Here is a 27,488-nt window from a genome sequence, read left to right as displayed (position 1 = left end):
GATACGTAGGCAATCCCCATAAGATTCGACCGCTTTTAATAAAGAAAGAAAAGAAAATACAAAATAAAATAAAACACAGGGTTTCCCAAATTACTTTAAAAGGGGACGAATGAGCAAACCGGGATGACGCAGGTTGTTTGAAGCAAAGCATGTAGAAATGATTAATTGCCTATGTGCATTGCATCCTCTATGTGTTATGATCAAATCTGTTAAACTCTAACGCTAACAAAGTTTGTTGTTGTCTGAATCAAACAAAGAAGTTGTTAAGGAACTCTGGCAGCACACTCCTATCAAACCAGATCCAAAGGACTGATAGCAACCAGCATGACTACTTCAGAGAATAGTAATGAGGAAGAGAGGCCGATGAGCCAGTTGCTAAAAGAAGCGATGGAAAAGATTGAAAGGATGGGACTAGAGATGAATGCAATGCAGCTAGCCATAGCCAAAACACAAAAGAGCCCTAAAACACTGGGGCACATGCCGGAATACCCTCACTCTGGCCCTTCCACAAGCCGCCCAAATCCCCTTTATCATCAAGAAAGAAGCCCTCATGATTCCCAAGATCCACCACCCCATCAACCTCTCCCAACACCCAATATTCCCATTTTTGTGGGACCAACATCAGCCCCTTTGCAAAGAACGACCAGTGAGCCATTGTTTCAGGCTCACGATACACAATACTACCCCCCCCCCCCCCCGAGCCTACGTTTCATGCCCCCGAACCACAGGCTTACAATCCACATTTGGAAGTGCCGGCAGAGATTGAGAAGCCGGCTAAGGCCCCTGAACAGGATGAAGTATTGAGAAAGTTCAAAAGCCTGGAGCAGTCCTTCAGGAACTTGCACGGGCTGGGCAACCAAGTCAGCGTAGCATACAAAGATCTGTGCCCTTTCCCAGACGTCCAACTCCCGGCTGGGTTCAAGATGCCTAAGTTTGATTTATATGAAGGGCACGGTGATCCCATGGCACATTTGCGGGGATTCTGTAGCAAAATGAGGGGGGCAGGCGGCAAGGATGAGCTGCTGATAGCTTATTTCGGCCAAAGTTTGAGCGGATCTGCACTAGAATGGTATACCAGGCAGGATTCCAGCAGGTGGTACACGTGGGATGATCTGGCGCAGGCTTTTGCAGGTCATTTCCAGTACAATCTCGAGATAGTCCCTGACCGTCTCACATTATTGAGAACTGGGAAGAAACCCGGGGAAAGTTTTCGCGAGTTCGGGTTCCGCTGGAGAGAGCAAGCAGCTAGAGTCGATCCTCCCATGAGAGAGGGAGAGATGGTGGACTATTTCTTGCAGACACTGGATCCAACCTATTTTGGTCACTTGGTGACAACAGTTGGAAAATCTTTCAACGAAGTGGTCAAGATAGGGGTCATGATAGAAGAGGGTCTGAGGTCTGACAAAATCTTGAACTATTCGGCACTCAAAGCCACAACCCAGGCTATTCAAAGCGGCGCGGGAGGTGCGCTGAGAAGAAAGAAAGAAGAGGTTGCCACGATCGAGGCAGGCAGTTGGTCCAGGGCTGGCAGGCCGCACTACAACCAACCCAGACCTCACAGGTCAAACTACCCATACAACCCACCACAAAATTTCTATCCGCCTCGAGAGCCACATTGTTCCGTACACCAGGCCCAAGCATACACTCAGCCTCCGGTTCGCCCACAATGGCGCGCGCCGGCTCCCCAGAACATATATGCATCACCACAAAACACCTATCCTCCACCGAGGGCGTATAGAAACCCTTCAGGGGCAGGTTTCCGGGGAAATCCAGATGCTAGGAATGACAGGTTGCGGAAGCAGAGAACTTTCACGGAGTTGGGAGAAACTTACACCGCTGTGTTCCACAAGCTGAGGCAATTGGGTTTGGTTAGTCCTGTCCAGACTCGAGAACCAAATCCCCCACCTCAAAGCTTGGATCGATCAATCAGTTGTGAATACTGTTCAGGGATGCTCGGGCATGATACCGAGAAGTGCTGGAAATTAAGGCATGCCATACAGGATCTTATCGACACCAATAAGATCGAGGTCCAGACACCGGAGGCTCCTAACATCAACCAAAACCCACTGCCAGCGCACCACGAAACTCACATGATTGAGTTGGTGTGTGAGGGAGGAGAATTGAGAAAACCCTCACAAACAGTGATGATGATCCAAGCCGCCCCGAAAGAAGTCTCAACCAGTGGAGGAACGAGTGTACAGTCGCAGGGAGAAGGCGTCAAGCCGGTAGTGATATGGGGAAAGAGCCCATCCGCCATAACAAGCAAACCCGAGCCAAGCAAGCTGGTAATACCAGGGATCCCGCCCACACCGGCGGTCATGTTGAAAGGGGTATGTAGAGAACGGGTGACCATAAAGCCTGTGGTCCAGCTGCCGATGATTGACAGCAGGGCTGTGCCTTGGAAATATGAAAAGGCGGTGGTGATGTACAAAGGAAAACAGGTGGAAGAAGTCAGTTGTGAAGCGCAAGGGCTGACTCGATCAGGTCGATGTTTTGCTCCGGTGGAGCTAAGAAGAACCAACCTAGTTGCAACCAAGAAACCTGTGTCCGAAGAAGAGGCTGAAGAATTCCTGAGGAAGATGAAAGTACAGGACTATTCTGTGGTCGAACAGCTGAGAAAAACACCGGCCCAGATCTCACTGTTGTGGTTACTGATCCATTCTGAGGAGCATCGTCGGGCCCTGCTGAAGATATTGAACGAAGCTCATGTACCCAGTGAGATTGCTGTAAACCACCTGGAAACCATTGCCAGCAAAATTTTCGAGGTGAACAGGGTAACATTATGACCTGCCGGTGGAAGGTACGGAGCATAATAAAGCTTTATACCTAGCTGTCAAATGTGAAGACTCGGTGGTAACTCGAGTATTGGTGGATAACGGCTCAAGCGCCAATATTTGCCCACTATCCACTCTGGACCAGTTAAAGATCGACCGCGGAAGAATCCGCAAGAATAGCATCTGTGTCCGAGGGTTTGACGGAAACGGAACAGCCACTGTAGGGGATGTTGTACTCGAACTGACCATTGGTCCGGTCCTATTTACCATGGAATTCCAGGTATTAGACGCCACGGTATCTTACAACCTGCTGTTAGGTCGACCATGGATTCATACAGCCAAAGCGGTGCCTTCCACCCTACATCAGATGGTGAAGTTCGAGTGGGAAAGACAAGAGGTCGTGTTACACGGCGAGGATACAACGTGCACCATGGGCGGAACCATTATACCTTTCATAGAGACCGCTGATGACAAAGGTCCTTGGGTCTACCAGATTTTCGATACAGGGTCGGCCAACAAAATTTCTGAAGGAGAAATCATCCCACACCCTAGGGTAGCTGCCGCAACAGTCATGATGGTCTCAGAAATGCTGGGTAATGGATTCGTGCCGGGAAAGGGCCTGGGAGTCGAGCTTCAAGGGATTGTCCAACCTGTCTCCCTTCCTAAAAATCTGGAAACTTTCGGATTGGGGTTCAAACCAACCGCAGCAGACAGGAAGCAAGCGCGAAAAATGAAGAAGAGGGTCTGGTTTCTGCCTAAACCAGTGCCACGCCTCTCAAGGTCTTTTGTCAAAGCAAGTGCCAAGGGGTCGCCGGTCCCAAAGATTCTAGGACCTTTGATCGGTATAAATGAAGACCTGAATCAGAGTTTTGAGAGGCTATTCGCGGATGTCAGTATGGTGGAAGCTGGAGAAGGTTCTAGCAGAGCAGAGATACAGTTTGTGGGGCCTGAGGCCAAGACCAACAATTGGACAGTTACTCCTCTTCCTGTCCGAGGGGAGTCTTGGTAGTAGGCTTTGATTTATGTTTTGTGTGTTTTGTTTTGTCCGGATTACTCAAGGGTGTAATCCAAATTTTACTTTCGTTTTTGTAAAAGTGTGAACCCTTTTATCCCGCAAGTTTAATGAAGTTCTTTTCTTTTGTCCCATTTTAATTTTGTTTTGTTCTTTTTCTTTCTGAACAGTTCTCTTTTTACTGGTTCTAATGACATGGCCCGCACATCGGATCTTCGACCTAGTCTAATAAATCAATCTGAAACCGACTCAATGATGCAAGAGGTCGTTTTTTACGATGAATCTGAATGTGACGAAGGGGAAGCCTTCGAAGAGATAAACCGAGAACTGTGCCAATTTGAAGAGAAACCCAAGCCTAACCTAAATGACACCGAGGCTGTGAATCTAGGAGACGCTGATAACGTCCAAGAGACCAAAATTAGTATACACATTGAGCCGAATGTCAGAGAAGAATTGATCAAAACCCTCATGGAATTCAAAGATGTTTTTGCATGGTCATATGACGATATGCCTGGATTAAGCACCAATTTAGTTGTTCACAAATTGCCCACTGACCCGGCATACCCTCCGGTCAAGCAAAAACTAAGGAAATTTAAAACAGAAATGAGTGTAAAAATCAAAGAAGAGGTGATTAAGCAGTTGCAGGCAAAGGTCATTTGGGTCACTCGATATCCCGAGTGGTTGGCCAATGTGGTACCAGTACCAAAAAAGGATGGAAAAATCAGGGTGTGCGTCGACTACCGCAACCTCAACAAAGCAAGTCCCAAGGACAATTTTCCGTTACCCAACATTCATATCCTGATCGATAATTGCGCTGGGCGCGAGATCAGATCCTTTGTGGATTGCTATGCGGGTTATCATCAGATCCTAATGGACGAAGAGGATGCTGAGAAGACAGCGTTTATTACGCCATGGGGAACCTACTGCTATCGGGTAATGCCGTTCGGGTTAAAGAACGCCGAGGCAACGTACATGCGAGCAATGACTACTGTGTTTCATGACATGATACACAAGGAAATCGAAGTGTACGTCGATGATGCGATCATCAAATCTTGGCGTCAGGAGGACCATGTAGCAGACTTAAGGAGATTTTTCCAAAGACTCCGGAGGTATGATATCAAGCTTAACCCGGCCAAATGCGCATTCGGGGTCCCATCAGGAAAGTTGCTAGGATTCATCGTCAGTCGACGGGGGATTGAGTTAGACCCATCCAAAATTGAATCCATCCGAGATTTGCCACCGCCAAGGAACAAAACAGAGGTAATGAGTTTGCTGGGTAGACTCAATTACATCAGCAGGTTCATCGCTCAACTCACAGCAACTTGTGAGCCCATATTTCGGCTGCTGAAAAAGGATGCTGCGGTAGGTTGGACGGCAGAGTGTCAAGAGGCTTTCGACCAAATCAAAGGATATCTGTCTAATCCACCGGTATTGGTCCCGCCTAAGCCCGGGAAGCCCCTAATTCTTTACCTAACGGTCTTGGAAAATTCATTTGGTTGTGTGTTAGGGCAACACGATGACACAGGAAGGAAGGAGCAGGCCATCTACTATCTTAGCAAGAAATTCACAGTACATGAGGTCAAGTACACTCAACTCGAGAAAACATGTTGTGCCTTAACTTGGGTAGCTCAGAAGTTGAAGCACTACCTATCATCGTATACTACTTATCTCATATCCCGTTTGGACCCATTGAAGTATATCTTTCAGAAACCTATGCCCACGGGAAGGTTGGCAAAATGGCAAATTCTGCTCACAGAGTTTGATATCGTTTATGTAACGAGGGCGGCCATGAAAGCCCAGGCGCTGGCAGACCATTTGGCAGAGAATCTCGTTGATGAAAAATACGAGCCCTTAAGAACGTATTTTCCTGACGAAGAGGTAATGCATATGAATGAGTTGGAATTAGCTGAGGAACCGGGTTGGAAGCTTTTCTTCAATGGAGCTGCAAACGCAAAAGGGGTCGGAATAGGAGCAGTACTCATTTCTGAAATAGGACGGCATTATCCTGTTACGGCTCAACTACGCTTCTATTGCACCAACAATATGGCCGAGTATGAGGCTTGCATTCTAGGTCTGCGCTTGGCTGCTGACATGGATGTCCAAGACGTTTTGGTCTTGGACGACTCGGACCTCTTGGTACATCAAATTCAGGGTGAATGGGAAACACGAGATCTAAAGCTCATACCATACCGACAATGCTTGCATGATCTGAGCAAGCAATTTCGATCGGTGAAGTTCAAACACATCCCGAGAGTTCACAATGAGGTTGCGGATGCCTTGGCCACCTTAGCATCAATGCTGCACCACCCTGACAAAATGTATGTTGATCCTCTGCACATCCAGGTCCGTGATCAGCACGCCTACTGCAATGCCATAGAAGAAGAAGCAGATGGCGAACCCTGGTTTCATGATATCAAGGAATACCTCAGAATGGGGATATATCCAGAACATGCCTCTAGAGACCAAAAAAGAGCCCTTCGGCGTTTGTCGAATGGTTTCTTCCTCAGTGGAGGAGTATTGTACAAAAGAACCCCGGATTTGGGATTGTTGAGATGCATAGATGCCAGTCAAGCAACGACAGTTATGGCAGAGGTACATGCTGGAGTTTGTGGGCCACACATGAGCGGATATATATTGGCAAGAAAGATCCTTCGAACAGGGTGTTATTGGCTCACCATGGAACACGACTGTATCACTTTTGTGAGGAAATGCCATCAGTGCCAGATACATGGAGATTTGATTCATTCTCCGCCAACAGAGTTACATACGATGTCAGCACCCTGGCCGTTTGTGGCGTGGGGCATGGATGTCATTGGGCCCATCGAGCCGGCAGCGTCCAACGGTCATAGGTTCATTCTCGTGACCATTGATTACTTCACCAAATGGGTTGAGGCTGAAACCTTCAAGTCAGTAACCAAGAAGGCAGTGGTGGACTTTGTTCACTCCCATATCATCTGCAGATTTGGGATCCCAAAAGTGATCATCACGGATAACGGTGCGAATCTTAATAGCAGCTTGATGAGAGAGGTATGCCAACAATTCAAGATTACACACCGCAATTCCACCCCATATCGTCCCAAGGCGAATGGAGCAGTCGAAGCAGCCAATAAGAATATCAAGAAGATACTGCGAAAAATGGTGGAAGGGTCCAGACAATGGCACGAGAGATTACCCTTTGCTTTGTTGGGTTACCGCACTACGGTCCGAACTTCCATAGGCACAACTCCTTATTTGTTGGTGTACGGAACTGAGGCCGTAATACCAGCGGAAGTCGAAATTCCGTCCCTCCGAATTGTCGCTGAAGCCGGGATTGATGATGATGAATGGGTCAAAGCTCGATTGGAACAGTTGAGCCTGATAGATGAGAAAAGATTGGCAGCAGTGTGCCATGGTCAGCTGTACCAGAAGAGAATGGCGAGAACATATAATAAGAAGGTGCGCCCCAGGAAGTTTGAGGTAGGGCAGCAGGTATTGAAGAAGATCCTCCCACATCAGGTCGAGGCAAAAGGCAAATTCGCCCCAAATTGGCAAGGGCCTTATATCGTGACCAGAGTATTGTCCAACGGTGCTTTGTGTTTGACAGATGTCGAGAGTAGATGTGTCAACATGGCTATCAATTCAGATGCAGTCAAGAGATATTATGCGTAATTTCTTTAATTATGGCAATTTTTGGTTTATTTGTTTGTGTTTGGCATTTGTTGAATAATGAGATGACGGAGGCAATTCTTTCTTCTATCCAAACACTTTTAACCCTTGCTTCCCCCTTTGAGCCTAAGTAATTCTTTCATACCCCTCTTTTGGAATCACTAATGGAAAAGACATGGAAAAAAAAGAGAAAAAGAAAAGAGAAAGAAAATGAAAAGAAGGAAAAGAAAAAAAGAGAAGAAGATAAAATCATAAGAAATACAAAACCGTGGGAACTACGTTTGACCTGATTCCTCGAAGAGGATACGTAGGCGCCTCACGGCTCGGTCATAGTCTGCATCATAGAGAATATAGGATGCATAATGTACATAGTGTGCATAATAGGCACAGTGTGCGTAACGCACATAGCGCAACATAAGTGTAAAAAAAAAAAAATTCCCCAAACAAGAAAACTGGGGCAGAGGTTATGTTTTAAGTTCCAACAAAGGTTTGATTCCAAAAGCTGTAGCACATCACCCATCAAATTATTTTCATTTTTATAGCCTTTCTTTAACCCCACACCAAAACCAACATCAACGTCCAAAAGACCTCCCGATCAATGTTCAAGAGATGTCGAGTCAGGCAAATAAGACCGAGAATAATACACCGATCCCCAGCAAAGAAGAGGATCGTAAGACTGGGAATGAATTGATAGTCAAAGGAATCTCCAGAAGAGAAGGTTGTAATTACAACGCCCCGATTCCTCGAAATAAATAAAATGAGAGAGTCTTATCGGTGAAAACCTTCACAGGCACCGAGAGGCGATGTAAGATGAGGGATATGAAATGAGAGAGTCTTATTGGTGAAAACCTTCACAGGCACCATAAGGCGCCGGGAGATGAGAGAAAAGAGAGAGTCTCATTAGTGAAAACCCCTCGAAGGGCACTATGAGGCGACAAGACAGATCAACAAAAGCTACAACATTCGAAATGGACACTCTTTTATCAGCCCCAGCAAATCAAACCATCGGGCAAATCGATTGATACAAATAGACTGGGTCAGGAATCGGTGGTGCACGTCATGATCACGGGGACCAGTCATGTCCTCCAGATAAGTTCTTTTGAGTTTCTTCTCCCACCAAAATATTGGTTCAGAAAGATTTTCTCCTTTTTCTATCTTTTATTTCTTTTCCTAAAATGTGTCTTGAAAGGATTTTTCAAAGCTTACTACCAGAAACCGGAGGGGAATTCATCCAATGCAGGATAATACAAACAGTCTTAAAGGCCGATCCCAGGCAATGCAGTGATCGTGCCCGACAATTTTGGAGGAAGTAAGCTCATAAAGGGAGTGGTTTCGGGAATTAAAAGCAGACTCCCACAACATGTGCTTAAAGAGAAAGCAGAAAAGGGGATTAATTGAAAGCCAATCCCCAGCAGGCTAGAGACCCCCAGTAGGCAACTCTGCCCACTAATCAATTATGGGGACATAAAGCAAGAAAAAGAGAAGAAAGGAAAAATCATCCGCCCGAAAGGCACCCTCTACCACCACGATGAAAACTAATTAAATCCTTTTGTCTGCTGCAGGAAAACAAAGGGTTGATGATGGCAGCAAGATGCAACGCCAGGGAAGTCACCAAAACCGGGGCAGAAAATTTTCTACCGATTGTCAAAATTTTCTCGGAAGAACGGGGAAACAATTTCAAATACATTTTGTCTGTTCATTCCATATTCTAGGTCGCCCACCAGTATAATGCGGGAATACATTTAAGTTCTAGGTCGCCCACCAGTATAATGCGGGAAAACATTTAAATTCTAGGTCGCCCACCAGTATAATGCGGGAATACATTTCAGTTCTAGGTCGCCCACCAGTATAATGCGGGAATACATTTAAGTTCTAGGTCGCCCACCAGTATAATGCGGGAATACATTTAAGTTCTAGGTCGCCCACCAGTATAATGCGGGAATACATTTAAGTTCTAGGTCGCCCACCAGTATAATGTGGGAATACATTTAAGTTCTAGGTCGCCCACCAGTATAATGCGGGAATACATTTAAGTTCTAGGTCGCCCACCAGTATAATGCGGGAATACATTTAAGTTCTAGGTCGCCCACCAGTATAATGCGGGAATACATTTAAGTTCTAGGTCGCCCACCAGTATAATGCGGGAATACATTTAAGTTCTAGGTCGCCCACCAGTATAATGCGGGAATACTTTCAAGTTCTAGGTCGCCCACCAGTATAATGCGGGAATACATTTCAGTTCTAGGTCGCCCACCAGTATAATGGGGGAAACAATTTCAATACATTTAAGTTCTAGGTCGCCCACCAGTATAATGCGGGAATACATTTAAGTTCTAGGTCGCCCACCAGTATAATGCGGGAATACATTTAAGTTCTAGGTCGCCCACCAGTATAATGCGGGAATACATTTAAGTTCTAGGTCGCCCACTAGTATAATGCGGGAATACATTTAAGTTCTAGGTCGCCCACCAGTATAATGCGGGAATACATTTAAGTTCTAGGTCGCCCACCAGTATAATGCGGGAATACATTTAAGTTCTAGGTCGCCCACCAGTATAATGCGGGAATACATTTAAGTTCTAGGTCGCCCACCAGTATAATGCGGGAATACATTTCAGTTCTAGGTCGCCCACCAGTATAATGCGGGAATACATTTAAGTTCTAGGTCGCCCACCAGTATAATGCGGGAATACATTTAAGTTCTAGGTCGCCCATCAGTATAATGCGGGAATACATTTAAGTTCTAGGTCGCCCACCAGTATAATGCGGGAATACATTTAAGTTCTAGGTCGCCCACCAGTATAATGCGGGAATACATTTAAGTTCTAGGTCACCCACCAGTATAATGCGGGAATACATTTAAGTTCTAGGTCGCCCACCAGTATAATGCGGGAATACATTTAAGTTCTAGGTCGCCCACCAGTATAATGCGGGAATACATTTCAGTTCTAGGTCGCCCACCAGTATAATGCGGGAATACATTTTGTCCGTTCATTCCATATTCCAGGTCGCCCACAAGTATAAATGCAGGCATGTCATCACCATAGGAGACACACTTCCTCAGTTTAGTTTCACCATAGGAGACGCACTTCCTAAGTTTAATCTTACCAATAGGAGACCCGCCTGTAGAACGGAGTTTGTTGTAGGACAAAGAAAAATAGAAATCAGGCGTCCACCTGGAGAACAAGGACAAAGAAGGAAGAAATCAGGCGTCCACCTGGAGAACAAGGACAAAGAAAATAAGAAATCAGGCGTCCACCTGGAGAATAAGGACAAAGGAAGGAAGAAATCAGGCACCCACCTGGAGAATAAGGGAATACAATTGAAGCATTGAAGTCAAAAGCCCGCTCATATGAGAAAGGAGCACACTTAGAATCAATGAAGCAAAGGAATACAACAGGAACCTCCAGCAGGAAGCAATAAAATCCCCAGCATTCACAAAAGGCTGGTCAAGAAAGACAACAAGAAAACAAGAGGGGAAAAGAACCCAAGGTACGGAAGTAGAGAACAGATGTGGTCCGCTCAAAGAACTAGCACCTACAACTAGCTGTATCAAGGTTCAAACCTGAAGTCTGTATGAAGCACCATTCAAGACTCAAGACCAAGTTTCAGAAGACTTACAGATAGGAATCCTTGTAACTAGTAGCTGATAGGTTTAGTTAGTCTTTTTTCAGTCTTCGTTTTTGTTGTAACGACAGGACCGTGGACCGGAACCTCAACGGAGCGGCACCTCGATCGGCTCTTCACCTCGGTATACTTCACTATCTCTCTCATTTCGAACTACACGTGGCCTGATTCCTGTATAAGCAAGGATATGTAGGCAGCTCAGATACCAGGGCTCGGTCACATTCCCTCCCTTTCCTTAAGTGTAGTCCGTCCAAGTAATGGTCGGGTCAAAAACACGTCTAGTCGTTCTTTGTCGGAAAACTCTTCGTGTTTCCAGTCAAAGAGGGCCAGCTGTAAGCACGTGATTTTTGACCCTCCCCGAGATTTTTCACATTTTTAGCGTGAATATGTGAAATTGGGTCTAATATAGCCATTTTAACTATTTTTACTTTATTTCGTTGCAAAAAGAAAAAAATCACAAAAAATACATATATGAATTTTAGTTTATGCATTTCTCATAAACGTGGAAAAAATACAAAAAATTGTACTTTATTTTGGTACTTTATATAAATTCAAAAATTACTAAAATATATAGTTCTATTAATGTTTGCAGTCATTATAATTTTGAAAAATACAAAAACGGTACTTTATTTTGGTACTTTATATAAATTCGAAAATTAACAAAAAAAAAATATATATAATTCTATTAATGTTTTGAAGTCATTTTAATACAAAAAATATTATTTCATATTTTTGTCTTTATTAAAAAAAACGAAAATTACAAAAAAAAATAGTTTTATTAATATTTTATAGTTATTTTAACTTTGAAAAATACAAAAAAAATATTACTTCATATTTTATCTTAATATTTACGAAAATTACAAAAAAATGGTTTTATTAATATTTTATAGTCGTTTTAACTTTGAAAAAATACAAAAATAGTACTTCATATTTTATCTTAATATTTACGAAAATTACAAAAAATAGTTTTATTAATATTTTGTAGCTATTTTAAAACCTTAAAAATATTTAAAAAAAAAGATATAGTTTTGTTAAATACTAGTCTTATTTTCGGTAGTTATTTTGCTTACATAGGACTAGTTAAGCAACGTGTTCCTATTTCTCGGGTCCGGGCAAAAGAATAATATTCGGGTTTAAACTACCCGGTTTTAGGCCTAATTTTCGGACCTAGCCCATAATAAACCGTGTCCAGGACACGTGGGGAACCCCACCACGCGTGGGGGACATATGCCTCGAACCCCACCACGCGTGGGGCTCATTTTCATGGGCATTGCATTACAAAAACACGGACAGAATTTGAAAAGAGGGGGGACCAACGAAAAGGGATTTGGGAAATTTTAAAAGAAGGAAAAAGCCAACAAAAAGGGAGGACTTACGGACTGGGAAACCAACGAAAAAGGATTGGAAAAATTGGAAAAAAGAGACTGTACTCTCGTCTTCTTCCTAAAGAAGGAAGAAAAACCCTACCTGAAAAAGGGACTCCATTTCCGGACTTCCTCCTAGCCCCGGACCAACACCCCTACCGCCCAAAACCACCATGAACGACCACTAAGCTCCTTCATACCTTCCGGCACCCCCACGCACCATCCCCGTCAACCTGCTGCCTCGTCACCACCGGCAATCCCCGTCGCAGCCCCAGTCTCGTCGACCACCCCCACAACGCCATAACCACCGTCCAAACGACCACTCTTCCAGTCCGTCGTCCACGACCACTCCTCCACTGCTGCCGCTTCTACTCCCTACGTCCAAACAACCCACCAGCTTCGTCGCATTCCCCTCCGTCGACCAAGCACCACCACCAAACGACCACTCCGTCCCGTCACCTCCACCCATAACCACCACAACCAGTCCGTCGACCACTGCCCGACGACCAAGCAACCAGCAAAAACCCACCTCCATTAACGCTGGCACCCTCACGTCCAAAACCTTCCACCAACCCACCTGATCGTCGACAGTTGTGGGGTCCAAACTCTCCGTCGAGGTCGTCTTTGGTTCATCGAGGTGTTTGTCCGAGGTTTCATCATTATTCCTCGTCGAGTGAGGTCCGGCTTGAGTTTCGTCGGGGTCGTGTTTGTCGTCTTGAGTTTGCCGAGGTTCAAAGGTTAGTAAACTTCAAGCATTAGATAAGGAAATGTTACGTTGAACATTCGAAGATGCAATATATAAATTGATGCGATAATGTTCTGCTTATGTTTTCACCATATGCGCTTTGTTCATTTTTGGTGTTACATATTTTTGTTTATTTGATATCATTTAATTAAGTAGGGTTAGTTGCTCCATGACACAGTTTAACGTTAATTTGTTCGTCTTTTCTCTTGCTTAGTTCATTCGGACAAAACTAGCATTACTTGTTGTTATTACTTCCAAAACACTCATTTTGCTAGATTCCTTTTATTAAAATTGTAACGAGTTATGAGATTTCAGTTGTAAATAGGCTATAAGGTTTAGTACTGTTAAAGGCATAAAAATGGCATCCCTTTAAAAATATAAAAATAAAAATAAATAATAATAAAAAATAAAAAAATAAGTAAAATGAGACAAGCCTCGCCAAATAAAAGGGACAAATTGCGGGGCCCTCTAAGTGTATATATTAAATACTTAGATTCCGGGACGGGTCGTTTAGAAAATTTCACGGCCCTCCCCAAAAATAATAATGCGCTAGTTGCTTTAGGCGCGCCTTTAATAATTTAATTTTCTTAAACTCGGGTGCGCATTTCATGCGACCCAAATCCAAATTCTAAAACATCAAATAAAATATGTTTCGGATTGTGGGTGCATTTCATGTGACACAGTCCAAAGATATGTTTTAAGCGATGTTCACATTTCTTAATAATAATAATTAATAAAGCGGTTAAAAGATAAAATTTTTGCACATGGTTCATAATTGTATTAAAAATCAGATAAATAAGCCGAATATAACAGTTGAGCGACCGTGCTAGAACCACGTAACTCGGGAATGCCTAACACCTTCTCCCGGGTTAACAGAATTCCTTATCCGGATTTCTGGTACGCAGACTGTAATATAGAGTTATTCTTTTCCTCGATTCGGGATTAAAATTGGTGACTTGGGACACCCTAAATCTCCCAAGTGGCGACTCTGAAATAATTAAACCAATCCCGTTTCGATTGTCCTTTAATTGGGAAAAAACTCCCCTGCGCCCCCTGGGGTGCGTAAAAAGGAGGTGTGACAGACAGTACAACTTCTGTATCAGCTTTATGATGATTTCTTTCCATTTGTTATTCCTTCACAGTCAACTTTTCTTATTATGGAATTATGAATATGCTAATTAGCGACCCCAACTAGTTGAGATTAAGGCATAGTTGCTATAACTTTAAATCTACTTATGAAATTATCTTTATTAGTTTCAGCAGCATAATTTTTTATTGACTCTGTATCTTTGTACCTGAGCAGTGAATTACACAACCTGCGGACTGAAAGTGTGAAGCAGCAATATCACCTGGTAAGATCTTATGGACGTGGAGAATTGTGGTAATCTAATAGGGTGCATGTTTCAGCAGAAAAATTTAAATTTATAGTAGAATGAAGAACTTAGAAAGTGAAGCCAATACTTCTCTGCTGTGAAAGTGAGAGAAAGGAACAAGGGGGGAGGTGGGTGTTTTTATACTCTGATGATTTGGTTCTTGTTGTGAATAATAACGAATGTTGCACTTTTTGCAGGTCAAAGAGAGAACTGCTACTGGGAATCCTGTTTATGGTTCGCATGTCATGCAATATGGTGATCTACATCTCAGCAAGGATGCTCTATACTTATATATGGGTACAAATCCTGCAAATGATAATTACACTTTTATGGATGACAATTCCTTGCGAGTATCAACGGCTGTCAACCAGCGTGATGCATATCTTCTGCATTTCTGGCACAAAGGTATGTTCCAATTTTACATGCGTTTATATGGTAGACGTTAGTATCCCAAGGATGAAAGAAGAAATTTACTTACACCTGTAAAACGGCACGAAATAAATGCGCATCAACTAGTGGTAATATCATCTATAAAAGCAGGCACCTTTAGGTGCCAATGAGTACTTTATTTGATCATCATATTTGAGGTGACATAACTACTATAGAGGCCTCCCACATAATATTCAGGTCAAAGAAACACTGAATTTTTGTATCTGATGTTCCTTGCCATGTGATATTTTTTTTCTTTCTGTTTTTTTAAATTAACTAGTCTCTCTGCTTTCATATTATTTTTTACAGGATATATATATATACTTAAAATAGTAAATGTTACATATTCGAAAAATATTTGATTTAGTTATAAATTACAAATTTGAATATAAAAACCTAGCATTCATGCATGCGTAACCGTAAGGCTTTTTATGTAAAAAGTCAAAGGCTATCTAACAAACTCTATTATCGCTCTAGCCATCACATTATCAATTAAATTTTGGTATATCTCCCTTTCGTAATTTTATTGCTCCAATAGTCGATGTCAGAAGCAGCATTTTTATATCAACTTTGCCTTCTCTATGTCCTTCAACCATAACAGTATCAATTACACCGTCAAATAATTATCTTCTCAAGGTTAATTGCTCTTTTCTGAAATACTCATGCCTTGCTTTTCCTATTTTAATGTACACATCATGTACAATCTCCAACTTTATCATATACATCTATAAGTAACATTTATTATAAATCAATAAGTGTGAAAGTTCAAATCTCATCAAATTAATAAAATTCGATAAGCAAGTTAAATAAAATTTAGGGAAAAGGTCCCTATATAATATATATATATATATATATATATATATATATATATATATATATATATATATATATATATATATATATATATAATGTACTATATTTCTTATTTTTCAAAATAATCAAAGAGCTTAATATCTTCCTCAGGGTGACCGTGGTCCTTTCTTCACATTAGCATTGTCACAACATGAAGCTCTCCTTTCTCTACGTCATTTAACTAATTAGAACTTATACTAAGGCTTTGAAAACAAATTAAATGGACTTAGATAAAAGAAAGTTGTAGCAAGAATTACAAATACATTTGCCAAAATGATGAATTTTAGTATTGCGTTGTTCGTCCAAATAGGTCATACATTTTCAATACTGGTTGAAGCAAGTGAGTCCATTTTTCCAATACTTAATTGATTTGATGTAAGGTTTCAGGGACCAATTTATGTTAATAGAAAATTGTACAGTCAATATCTCAAGACTAATGAAACTAAAGCAAGATATACCAACCGAAAGAAGCCATTCCAAAATTACACGTAGTTGAAAAACAATAATTATCGAAGTCAGGCTCACAACATCTATCAATGAAATCAAGATAAAGTAATAGTAACATAAGTGGACTAACCAACAAAATATTCTACCAAACTTATGTGAATTAAATTGGCAGATAGTGATTCACCGGTGTAAAGCCCAAGCTACACTGAATATGAAGCAGCAACTTCGAAATAAAAATAGAGCACCAGACTCTAAAAGATGCCAAAAGGATGTACAATCAAGGAAGTTTGAATAAGTAAATTTTCATTGAGTAGTTGGAGGTATAAATTCATAATTGGGACTGAGAAGTTTAAATAATGTAACTTTTCTGAAGGGCACAACTTCTTCTATGAAGAAACACATTCGCTCGCACAAAGGTGGTTGATTCAACGTGAATTGTTTTCTTTAATTAGGATCATTAGGTTTTAAATAGGGCAAATATATATGTAATTCAATTTTTAAATTTAAAGGTTCCTGCTTTTTTGAAATAATAATATTACATATTATTAAAATAAATCTTTGAGTAAATAATTGTACATCAAAGAGTATGTCGAGATTAAGATGATTGATATCGTCTACACCTAGGAAGTTGAACAATCAAAGTTCAATTTTATATATGTAAAATAATATTACTTATTTTGATTTATGAGGTACAAACATGTATTAATGACCAGTACCTTATCTAATACTTCTCTATAGACTATATTCCTAGTATATTTTCATTTTATTCGAATCAGTTGTTCTATCATGGTCAGGACTCTTGTTGTCTATACTAATATTCGTCTTGAAAGTAGTACCACTATTACTAACTTGCAATTACATCACAAAAGTATGAAATTAAAATTAGTAATAAGTATGAACTAATTATGTATGAAAGTAGTTCATAAATTCCTTCAAAAATTTACAAAGATAGTGCCGTCACTATATTTTCCCCGTCTTCCCAGGATACAAATCATTTTGAAATTTTTGGATAGAAATGTCATTGTTGGATTCTTGTATAATGGCATTGTTAGTAAAAATTATTTCAACTTCTTTGTGCATTGAAGAGTAATTGGGGTTAACATGATTCATTCGGTCATTAATAATATAATAGCTTCAATTTGGTTAAGAGAAATCCTCACTTTTTTACATGATTAGAAAGAATGTTATTTGGATCGTCTTTACCTACTTTAAAAGTTTTAACCAGCAGCTGATGTAATTAATAAAAATATTATAAATAAGTAAAAAATATAATACAAATTTAAAATGACGTTATTTTTTGTTAACCAATATTATAGGACTAAAATTTACAATGTGACTCGAACTTTGTCCTCTTACTAAACTTGTTCGAGTTACTAATATTTTCATTGCTCAGCCACATGTATATTTTTTGGTGCTGACAAACAAAAGAATAAATTTGTCAGACCCGCAAGAAGCAATGGTACGAATAAAACTTCTGTAAATCATATTTTTTTCTTCACATTTTTACCTTATCTAAGAATTTAGGACTTTAAACAAAGACTCTTGTTTAGGATAATTCGTGTAGAAACCTACCCTTAAGGCTAAAAAAAATGCAATCTCCAACTTTAGGGCTGACGTGGTAACAAAAGTATATTAAGAAAGGTTTTGTTGAAGATAATTTAGTAATAAACGGAGAGTACGTACTCAAATAAAGGAGTGCAGATGCGATGATATGTTCCTTGTTCCAATTCTTCCTGAAAACGAAAATTAAGAAGATCACTAAAGCAAGAATAACGAAACATTTTTAGAATCATGTTTGCCATCCCAATTTAAGGGCATAAGCAGCAAACACAGTTAGATCTACTCCATAACATTTAGACCTTCAAATTAATCAAAAGTCTACGTCAATCAAACTACCTTTAGAATTTAATTTTGAACTCTGTGGTTGATATCAATTTGGAGAAATAAGTAACATAGTCATAACTTAAAATTATCTACTATGTTATTTATATAAACAGGACTTTACAAAATTACTGAAAATAAGAATAGTTAAATAGATTATAAATGGAGGTTTGTGCATGGAAGGAAATCTTAAAGAAGGGGCATATGAAACATTGCTTGGCTGTTAAAAGTAGGCTTCTGCCACTTGCATCTATCTGTAGTTTTTAAATTTTTAATAGTTAAATTAAATGGGTTAGTTTAGTAAATAAGGAGGGGTATTTTAGTAATTTAACTTTTGACTTAAGGTTTTCCACTTTTAATATAGTATAGATAATTCACCGAATAGTTCAGAGTTGAGCATTTCAGATATCAACTGGATCATTGAATGTGTACTGAGGTGGTATTAAGCTGAATGAACTATTTTTAATCAAGCAAAGCTATAGTGATCTTGAAATTAAAGTTTCTTAGGGTTCAAAAGAGCCAATGTGGCGTATTATTATGCTCTTTTATGTTTTGAGTTTTTTTTTTTTTTTCGTATTAAAAGCAAAGCACACTTTTTCTGAGGTTAATTCTAGTGCCGGCACACTTTGTGAGTTTAAGCTGCCAAAATGATGCTTCTACTGGTTTCAAAACATGAGTAATATTGTCATTGAAATGCAGTGCAGAGAAAGAGTTTCATCTGAAAAACATGATTCTACTTCTTTATTTACGCACTGCTGAATGAAAATTGGTGCCTAGTTCGTCTAGTTTCGTGAGTCCTACTGTCGTAGAATAGTCCTTCTGCCCCTAAACAAAGAAAATTCTTCATATCTGACTTCCCTGTTCTGTTGTCCAAACTGGCAGTTCCGCAAGGCTCCTGAAGGCTCTGTGAGGAAAGTAGAGGCTCAGAAACAGTTAAATGAAGCAATATCACATAGATTGCACTTGGACAACAGCATAGCCCTTGTCGGTAAACTTCTGTTTGGAATTGAAAAAGGTCCAGAGGTGCTAAGTAGTGTCCGCCCTGCTGGTCATCCTCTTGTTGATGACTGGAACTGCCTTAAATCATTTGTAAGTACACACCCCATTTTCATCAATATCTCCAAAATTTGCTGGTGGGAAGGAAATTTTATTCTCTTGTAGCTTGTTTGAATATATGGGGTATGTGGCACAAATCATTTGTATTGGATGTATCGTTAGTTTGGATGGTGTCATGGCTTATATTCTTCGGCAATATGACTTCTTTATCCTTGTGTTGTACAGGTAAGAACATTTGAGACACATTGTGGATCGTTATCCCAGTATGGAATGAAACATATGCGCTCCATTGCCAACATATGCAACGTTGGAATTAAGATGGAGCAGATGGTGGAGGCATCAGCACAAGCTTGTCCCAGCTTTCCATCCAATACTTGGAGTTCCCTCCACAGGGGTTTTAGTGCATGATTGGCATCTAATGCTAAATATCAGTATGATTGCTCAATGTCGTGATTTTCAGTATGAAGATTGATATAGTTATTGTAAGATGGTTCTTTAGCATAATTGCTTCCTTGTAAATACAGGTTAGAAGCGCATCATTATTGAGTTGAAATGTACTAGAAGCAGATATCTTACTGTAACTATTGTTATAGTTCGTCATCATTGTATATAACTCTTACTATGCAAAAGCTCTGCCTGAACAAACTATGTTTGAAAGGGAATATATGCTTGACTTTCTTTTAAATTAGAAAAAAGGTCATTTCATGACAGAGCAAGCTTCTGAATGACAGACCAAATACTGATGGTATTATCCATATGCATCTTATTTACAACAACTACCCAGTAGAATCCCACATAGTGGGTTCTGGGGAGGGTAATGTGTACGCAGACCTTACCCCTGCCCCAATAGGGCAGATGCATCTTATTTGTTCAAAGTTATTAATAGTCCTCTCAATTTTAGCAAATTTATGTCATGAAAGACTTACCATCACTCAACTTACAATTGAGAAAACAGGTCGCAAGAGACTTCTTTACTTACTCGCGTCTTCTTTCATGTATTTTTTTCCTCCAATTTGTCAAATAGTCCTTTTGTGCTGATCACATTATAGTATGTTTTACATAGAGCCGCGGATATGCCCTATAGAACATACAGTTTCCACTCGCCTAGTAATTCAAGCTTTGGAGTGGTGAGAACATAAATCATATTGAAGGTTGCAAGAAGAGCTTCTTTTTCTATTACTGCATGAAAGTCCCTCCAATAGTCAACAAAATCAACGTTTGTCTCTCTCAAAGATGCCATTGTTGGGAAGAAGTTTTAAGATGGCTAAAACGGAGAGAAGCATAATACAGTATGCTACAAATATTTTCTTAACATTAAAAATGTGGCTTCACGCCGAGTCATAGACTCTTAATTTGCCCCAATCCATAATCTGGTTTGCAGGAAGAGTTCTGTTTATATGCATTTATGATACTCCAGCCCAAAAAAAGTAACTGTGTTTTGTACAAACAAAATTAGGATATTAGGTTCTACCAAAAAAGTAAAAGCATCTAACCTATAAAAGAAACCCTGCAGTATTTGGGTGATCAAAATATTTCAAGAATGATAAGAGGGAAATATATTTTTACATCAGAATCCTTCTTTTCCTTTTTGGTAATCTGTCTTCTTCCTCTTTTTTGCTTTCATAACTTGTTTTTTATAAGCTACTTAACCATGTCTATTCAAAATAGAAGACCACTGATATTGAACAAGACTTGGTGAACAAATAAAAAGATCAAAATGCTTCATTGTTGAAAAGCTTTAGTACATGGAAACGGGGCAAATTTCTGCTTCTCAGCAGCGTTATTCTGTGTGTAGCTATCTACCAAAAGTGAAATTTTGCAGCCATGACACAAACTGGCTAAACATACATTATATCCTTTTGCCAAGAATACCCTCTACTAACTTGAACATGCTTGTGCAGATGTAGAAGCCATTTGTTCACTCGTAATTCCAGCGTTGCATATGTTGGCTATACCACGTATGTGTTTCTTTCCATACGAGGTTAATCTTCCACAATGTGCCTCAAATATCTTAACCTATTCGCAGGAATAGAGTGGTCATGTATTCTCATTAAAAGAACCAAAAATACGAAGATTGAACTGAAGTACCACAAAGAATCTTGCCTTTATCGCCAAGTTAAATACTTACGTAGGACTTAAGGCAATCCCAGCTGTCAACAAGTGGTTGTCCAGCTGGTAGAACACTGTGTAGTACCTCAGTACCTTTTTCAACACAAAAAAGAAGCTCCCCAAGACGTTTTACATTGTTGTCCACTTGAGTTCTCTGTTGTGAACATGGATAACTCCAATAATGCTTGTGGGTCAATTATTTGGACCGAGGCTAGCCAAGCTGTTGGGCCGAGGGCTAAACTGCGAAAAGGCCAAGGAATTAGACAGCCCAACAAGAGATTTGCTTGGGATCCAGGTTGAGTAGGGAAGCACGTGACAAATGGATAAAAGGGGTTCATCGACAGTTTTGAGAATTATGCAAAATGTTATGAAGTATCTGGTTCATCGACAGTATTGTTACAATCTCTGTGATATAGCTTTAGTAAGTCTCGCGTGAGCTTTGAATTTCTCATCAGAGCCTTCCGGGGCATTTTGGTGCTGCAAACATTCAGAAAAAAATGAATGGAAATTGTGTGGTGTAGGAAAAAGAAGTCTACCAATTGTGCTGCAAAAAGAGGTAGAAACATACTTTGGTGAACAAATAGAAAAGTTCAGCAGTGCGCTGATCCACACTCTTTGATGATGTCGAGAATGACATGGCATTCACAAAGGCATGACTGTGGTTTGTGGAAGCTTCACCCATATATGTGGAAAGTCGATCAAAGCTCACCACTATATCACCGTATTCTGTGACATGGGAGCCATAGCCACCAAATGTTATGTTGGCTGCAGTTCTATTTGCAACATGAGTGACTAAATGAAATCATAAAGCTTCCATTAGAAGTAAAAAAAAGCATAGATGTAGCATATAGGATCTGAAGCATTAAAAATTGCTCTTCTATTTTTTTGAATAAATTGCTAAAAGCATATACAATATTTGTCCACAACAGAACAAACTCTTAATCGGCTATGCTGCCCTTGCACACTGTCAGCATCACGATCTGTTACATCGCTGTTCACAAGTGCAAACAGTTATTAGTTTGACATAAGTCATCTTCTAAGTATAAAATTCATCTTTTAAACTTCATCCTAGAATTATCGGAGAAAATACAAGAATCTGTATTTGGCGTACTCGTTCCTAACAATGCGACAAGCTTATAGTTTTGGTATTGACAGATCATGATATACTCAAAATATATCGGCTTTTTAACAAACTAGATCATATGGGAAGAAGCCTAAAATCAATAAAATGCATCAACTCACTTTTTGCCCATTGACTAACAAAAAGGAGGTGACAAAAATTGTTTATACCTATCTTCCATCCAAGCAACACTGTACAAATCTCCCAAGCACACACCCTGAAACTCGGGAGGGGGACACTCAACCAAGCAGGGATCATCAGGAGTACCCTCACCACAATACGTCGCCCAACTATCTTCATTAGGTTCTGATGCAGTCATGACATATATGTCTAGACCTTCAGGGAGAAGACCATCAAACATGCTTCCGGACTCACAAGCTTCTAAATAAAACACCTAAAGATGGAAACTATAGACTTAAATTTTCACTGATCAAAACTTGTGCCAAGGAAAAGAAAGCCTGAAAAAACTAAAACACCAATTTACCAGTCTGTCATATGTCCCTGAAGCATGCTTCTTTTTCAACACATCAACTAGATTATTTACATAAACATCTTCTCCACTTGGCATCGCTGATAACAGTAAAAGCATGAAACAATTTTGCATATTCTAATCAGTTTATCAAAGTATGATAAAAACCAGGAGAGAATCACCAATTTTGTGATCAATATTAGCTGAAATTTCCAACTGCCTAACCGTGGCATTAGGCGAGACGTTCCTAACAATAATTGATTATGCATATTCACAACTACAGTGACTAATAATCCAAAATTCTTAGCAATGGCATTCAAGAATCCCCTCTCCTATCAAAAATGTGAAAACATAAGACTAAGCAAAAGTTATTATGTAGAATATAGAGTGTAATAATGTGAGGAGAGGCTACTTACAAACCACACCCGGGCCACCATGATCAGGATAGTAGATGAAGATATGGTCATTTGGACCACTGTTCACTACTTTCCCACTGCCCCCAACTACAGCGCTTTTGTTTCCAAGGATAACATGGTAAAAATTGTTAGCATTAACATCTTCAAGCACATAATCCTGCCTTCCATCAATAAAAAATAACCCCTCATAAGCAAACACTATAATCTTGAAATAAAATTTTCAAGGAATTGAACTCAGAAAGAACAAAAACAAACCTTGGGGACACCTTTGTAAACATCATGGCCATATGGGTTATTGATAATGACTCCAGGTCTGGGGTTCTCTCTATTGTATATCATCGTACATGAATAGGATGATGTTTTGACCTCCATCCTTTAGTAATTGGTGCCTGAAATGACCAAAGAAATATGTAAGCTATGTTGTTCGGACCCGTATGGATTCATCAAAAATGCATTATAGTGTTTGCTTTTCCTTTTGATTTTGATTTGGACCGTATGAATTCTTTAAAAAAGGATCCGCCAGCATTTCTTAAGAGCGACCCAGTGAAGTGATTCAGGGACTATAGTGTTTTTGCTTTCCCTTTTTATTTTGATTTACTTATTTCTTGTTTTGTTTTGTTTTGTGAGAAATTCTTTCTCTCGTTTGATCTTTTAATATAAGTTGAATTATAAAATCTCTATCAATTTAGCTGCCTAAAGTTATTAAGAGAAAAGGGGGAGGAGTGTTAGGAGATCAGTATTTCAAATTGAAGTTAAAAAAGAGTAATTAAAAATGTCAACAACTATTTTTAATTTTTCAAATATGAAAGAGTTCGAGTAAAGAATTTTTATACTATAACTGTTGTAGCAAGTAATACGTCTTATGCTTAAGATTATAAATTCCGTATTTTATCTATAAATATCTTTTGGATAAATGTAATATTTTTTTTCACCATTGAGTTTATAAGTTAACTTGCACCGAAATACTTGCTCCATTATTTAGGGCTAAATCAGGACTAGCGAAATGGAGAAACCCTTTCGTTTTTCTTTTTCGCGAGAAGTTTTTTATCCACTGTTTCTGTTGTTTTATCTTTTAAGTTAAGGCTAATTGCAAAAGAATCTCTATTGAAATTTAGGTTATTACAGTTTATCGCTATATTTTCTAATACTGCAAGTGTTTCTAATTTTGCCTTATTTGTGACAACGTTTATTCAAGACGTAGGTATTTTTTAACTTGCTATACAAAAATGTAAGAATTTTAAAATTGTCTGAAATTAGGATTAGTTACAAAATATTTTTAGAGGAATAAAATGCAGAACCAATTTTACCTAAGTAATTACTATATAAAATATAATTAGTAAAAAAATTGCGGAGCTTCTAGTATAAATATTTTAAAAAAGAAGGATTAGACAATGTAAAAGAAAAATAGTTATGATAACCTGATGCCTATAATTTTCCCAGCCATTGGAGCCAGCAACTAAGACAGCCCATTTTGTTCCTTCTGATTCTTCGGTCAAGAATTCAGAAATACTACGACCTTCAATACTAACCCAAATTGAGAGCAAAACAAAAAATACAACACTAACATAATACCGAAATATCATAGTATTATGTTTTGAGGTTAACAAAGAAAGCACTCAAAATTATGGGATTATTGAGTTGTATGAATAGGTATATGAGAAATTTATAAGAGTTCAAACTCTTTGAACCAATATTACTACATTAGGGACGTATTACTTAGGAGACTAATGAGGACAACGTAGATTTCAAAGTTCTAAAGGGAAAAACAATCATAGGAACTCACAAAATATGTCAAAAAAAAATTGACAATTGCAATATACTTTTTATTCTCATTGCAGTACGAGAAATTTCTTGTTACTTATGATAATTTTGTCATGTCAGCACATTGTTATTTGTACTTTTTTTGGTCCATTGGAGTGGACTGATGCAAACAAGGAGATCAGGTACCGGCTGAGGAGATTAAGGATTAAATGACATACTTCTAAATGTTAGAAAATCACAAAATTGCTATAAGTTACCCGCACAAGAAGAACATGAAAAACTTACTTACACTCGATGTTTATATCAAATTATATTAATTTATTAGGATACTTGATGTTTATATCAAATTATATTAATTTACCATGATCAGTGACAAAAAATAGGTGAGAATATGTATCAATTTACTATAGTTAACTGATAACAATTTATATAAAGACAAATACAACAACAACAACAATAACCCAGTATAATCCCACAAGTGGGGTCTGGGGAGGGTAATATGTACGAAGACCTTACCCCTACCCTGAGGGGCAGAGAGGCTGTTTCTAGGAGGCTCTCGGCTCAAAAAAGCAACAAGAGACGATATATTAGTACTATCAATAGACTCATAATAAAATAACATAAAATATATAACATAAAATAACAGCAATATAAGAAATACGAAAAAGATGGAAGGTATACTAATATCCAACAGATAAAGCCCTGCATCAGTAGCTGATCAGTAGCATCCTAAGACTAACTCCTAACTGGCTAGTCTCACTCTAGTGCGCTGTAAAAATATCCACAACTTTTCCCTAACCTACAACCTTAACGTTCGACCTCCACAATTCCTTGTCAAGGGCCATGTCCTCAGTAATCCTAAGTCGCGTCATGTCCTGCCTGATCACCTCTCCCCAATACTTCTTAGGTCTCCCTCTACCTCTCCTCGTACCCACCACAACCAGTCGCTCACAACTTCTCGCCGGTGCATCAGTGCTCCTCCTCTGAATGTGCCCGAACCATCTGAGTCTTGCTTCCCGCATCTTGTCCTCCATGGGGGCCACGCCCACCTTCTCTTGAATATCTTCATTCCTAATCTTATCCATCCTTGTATGCCCACACATCCACCTCAACATTCTCATCTCTGCTACTTTCATCTTCTGGATGTGTGAGTTCTTAACCGGCTAACACTCGGTCCCATACAACATGGCAGGCCTAACCACTACTCTATAAAACTTACCTTTTAGTAACGGTGGAACTTTCTTGTCACACAGGACTCCCGTCGTTAACCTCCACTTCATCCACCCCACCCCTATACGGTGTGTGACATCCTCGTCGATCTCCCCGATCCCCTGAATAACTGACCCAAGGTACTTGAAACTACCCCTCATGGATGACTTGAGAGACAAGCCTCACTTCCACTCCCGCTTCCGTCGGCTCGGCCCCAAATTTGCACTCGAGGTATTCCGTCTTCGTCCTGCTCAACCTAAAACCTTTAGACTCAAGGGTATGTCTCCAAACCTCTAGCCTCTCGTTGATGCCGCGTCGTGTCTTGTCAATTAGGACTATGTCATCAGCAAATAGCATGCACCATGGCACCTCCCCTTGAATATGATGCGTTATGGCATCCACCACCAAGGCAAATAGGAAAGGGTTGAACGCAGACCCTTGGTGCAACCCCGTAACAACCGGAAAATGCTCGGAGTCTCCTCCTGCTGTCCTAACCCGAGTCTTAGCTCCATCATACATGTCTTTAATCACCCTAATGTAGGCAACCTGTAATGACCCGACCGGTCGTTTTGAGCTTTTACACTTTGCTCGCCAATTCTCGGGCATGACTTGCCCTATGTAGTGTATTATGACTTATGTAAATCGTTGGTGTTGGGTTTCAGGTTAATCAGAATGAATTTGGAAGAACAGTCTCAGTTGAAAGCTTAAAATTTCAAAGTTTGGCCAAAATTTGACTTGTTTGTATTTGTTCTCAGATTGGAATTTTTATGGTTTGGTTAGCTCCGTTAGGTGATTTGGGACTTAGGAGCGTGATCGGAATGCATGTTGGAAGTCTGTGGAAGGTTTAGGCTTGAATTGGTGAAATTGAGATTTCGGCATTTTCCGATTGATAGGTGAGATTTTGATATAGAGGTCGGAATGAAATTCCGAGAGTTGCAGTAGCTTCGTTGTGTCATTTGGGATGTGTGTTCAAAATTTCAGGTCATTTGGACGAGATTTGAGAAACTTTTTTATCGAAAGTATAATTTAAGAGTTCTTGGAGTTCTTAGGCTTGAATCCTATGTTAAATTGATGATTTGATATTGTTGTGAGCGTTCCGAAGTTTTGAACAAGTTTGAACGATGTCATGGGATGTGTTGGTACAATTGGTTTGAAGTTCGGGGTAGGTTCCAGGATGTTTTAGGCCGAAAATCATAGCT

General features: G+C 39.8%; 1 protein-coding gene and 1 pseudogene across 1 annotated transcript in view; one reads left to right on the top strand and one right to left on the bottom strand.

Moving 5' to 3' along the window:
- The window catches only part of LOC107822623 (vacuolar-processing enzyme-like), a 28,917-nt gene extending 9,304 nt beyond the window's left edge, over positions 1-19,613 (top strand). Inside the window, exons 3-7 of the mRNA XM_075256081.1 lie at positions 14,471-14,519; positions 14,738-14,945; positions 18,733-18,752; positions 19,032-19,238; positions 19,431-19,613. Of these exons, the coding sequence (XP_075112182.1) occupies positions 14,471-14,519; positions 14,738-14,945; positions 18,733-18,752; positions 19,032-19,238; positions 19,431-19,613 (667 nt within the window). The remainder of the gene's footprint in view (positions 1-14,470; positions 14,520-14,737; positions 14,946-18,732; positions 18,753-19,031; positions 19,239-19,430) is intronic.
- A 1,271-nt stretch (positions 19,614-20,884) lies between these two features.
- On the bottom strand, positions 20,885-24,955 carry LOC107822625 (vacuolar-processing enzyme-like; annotated as a pseudogene).
- Positions 24,956-27,488: the final 2,533 nt, after the last annotated feature.

Source organism: Nicotiana tabacum, chromosome 6, assembly GCF_000715075.1.
Source record: "Nicotiana tabacum cultivar K326 chromosome 6, ASM71507v2, whole genome shotgun sequence".
Classification (NCBI taxonomy): Eukaryota; Viridiplantae; Streptophyta; class Magnoliopsida; order Solanales; family Solanaceae; genus Nicotiana; species Nicotiana tabacum.
Note: the sequence above shows the minus strand (reverse complement) of the source record. Positions and strands in the feature narration are given on the sequence as shown.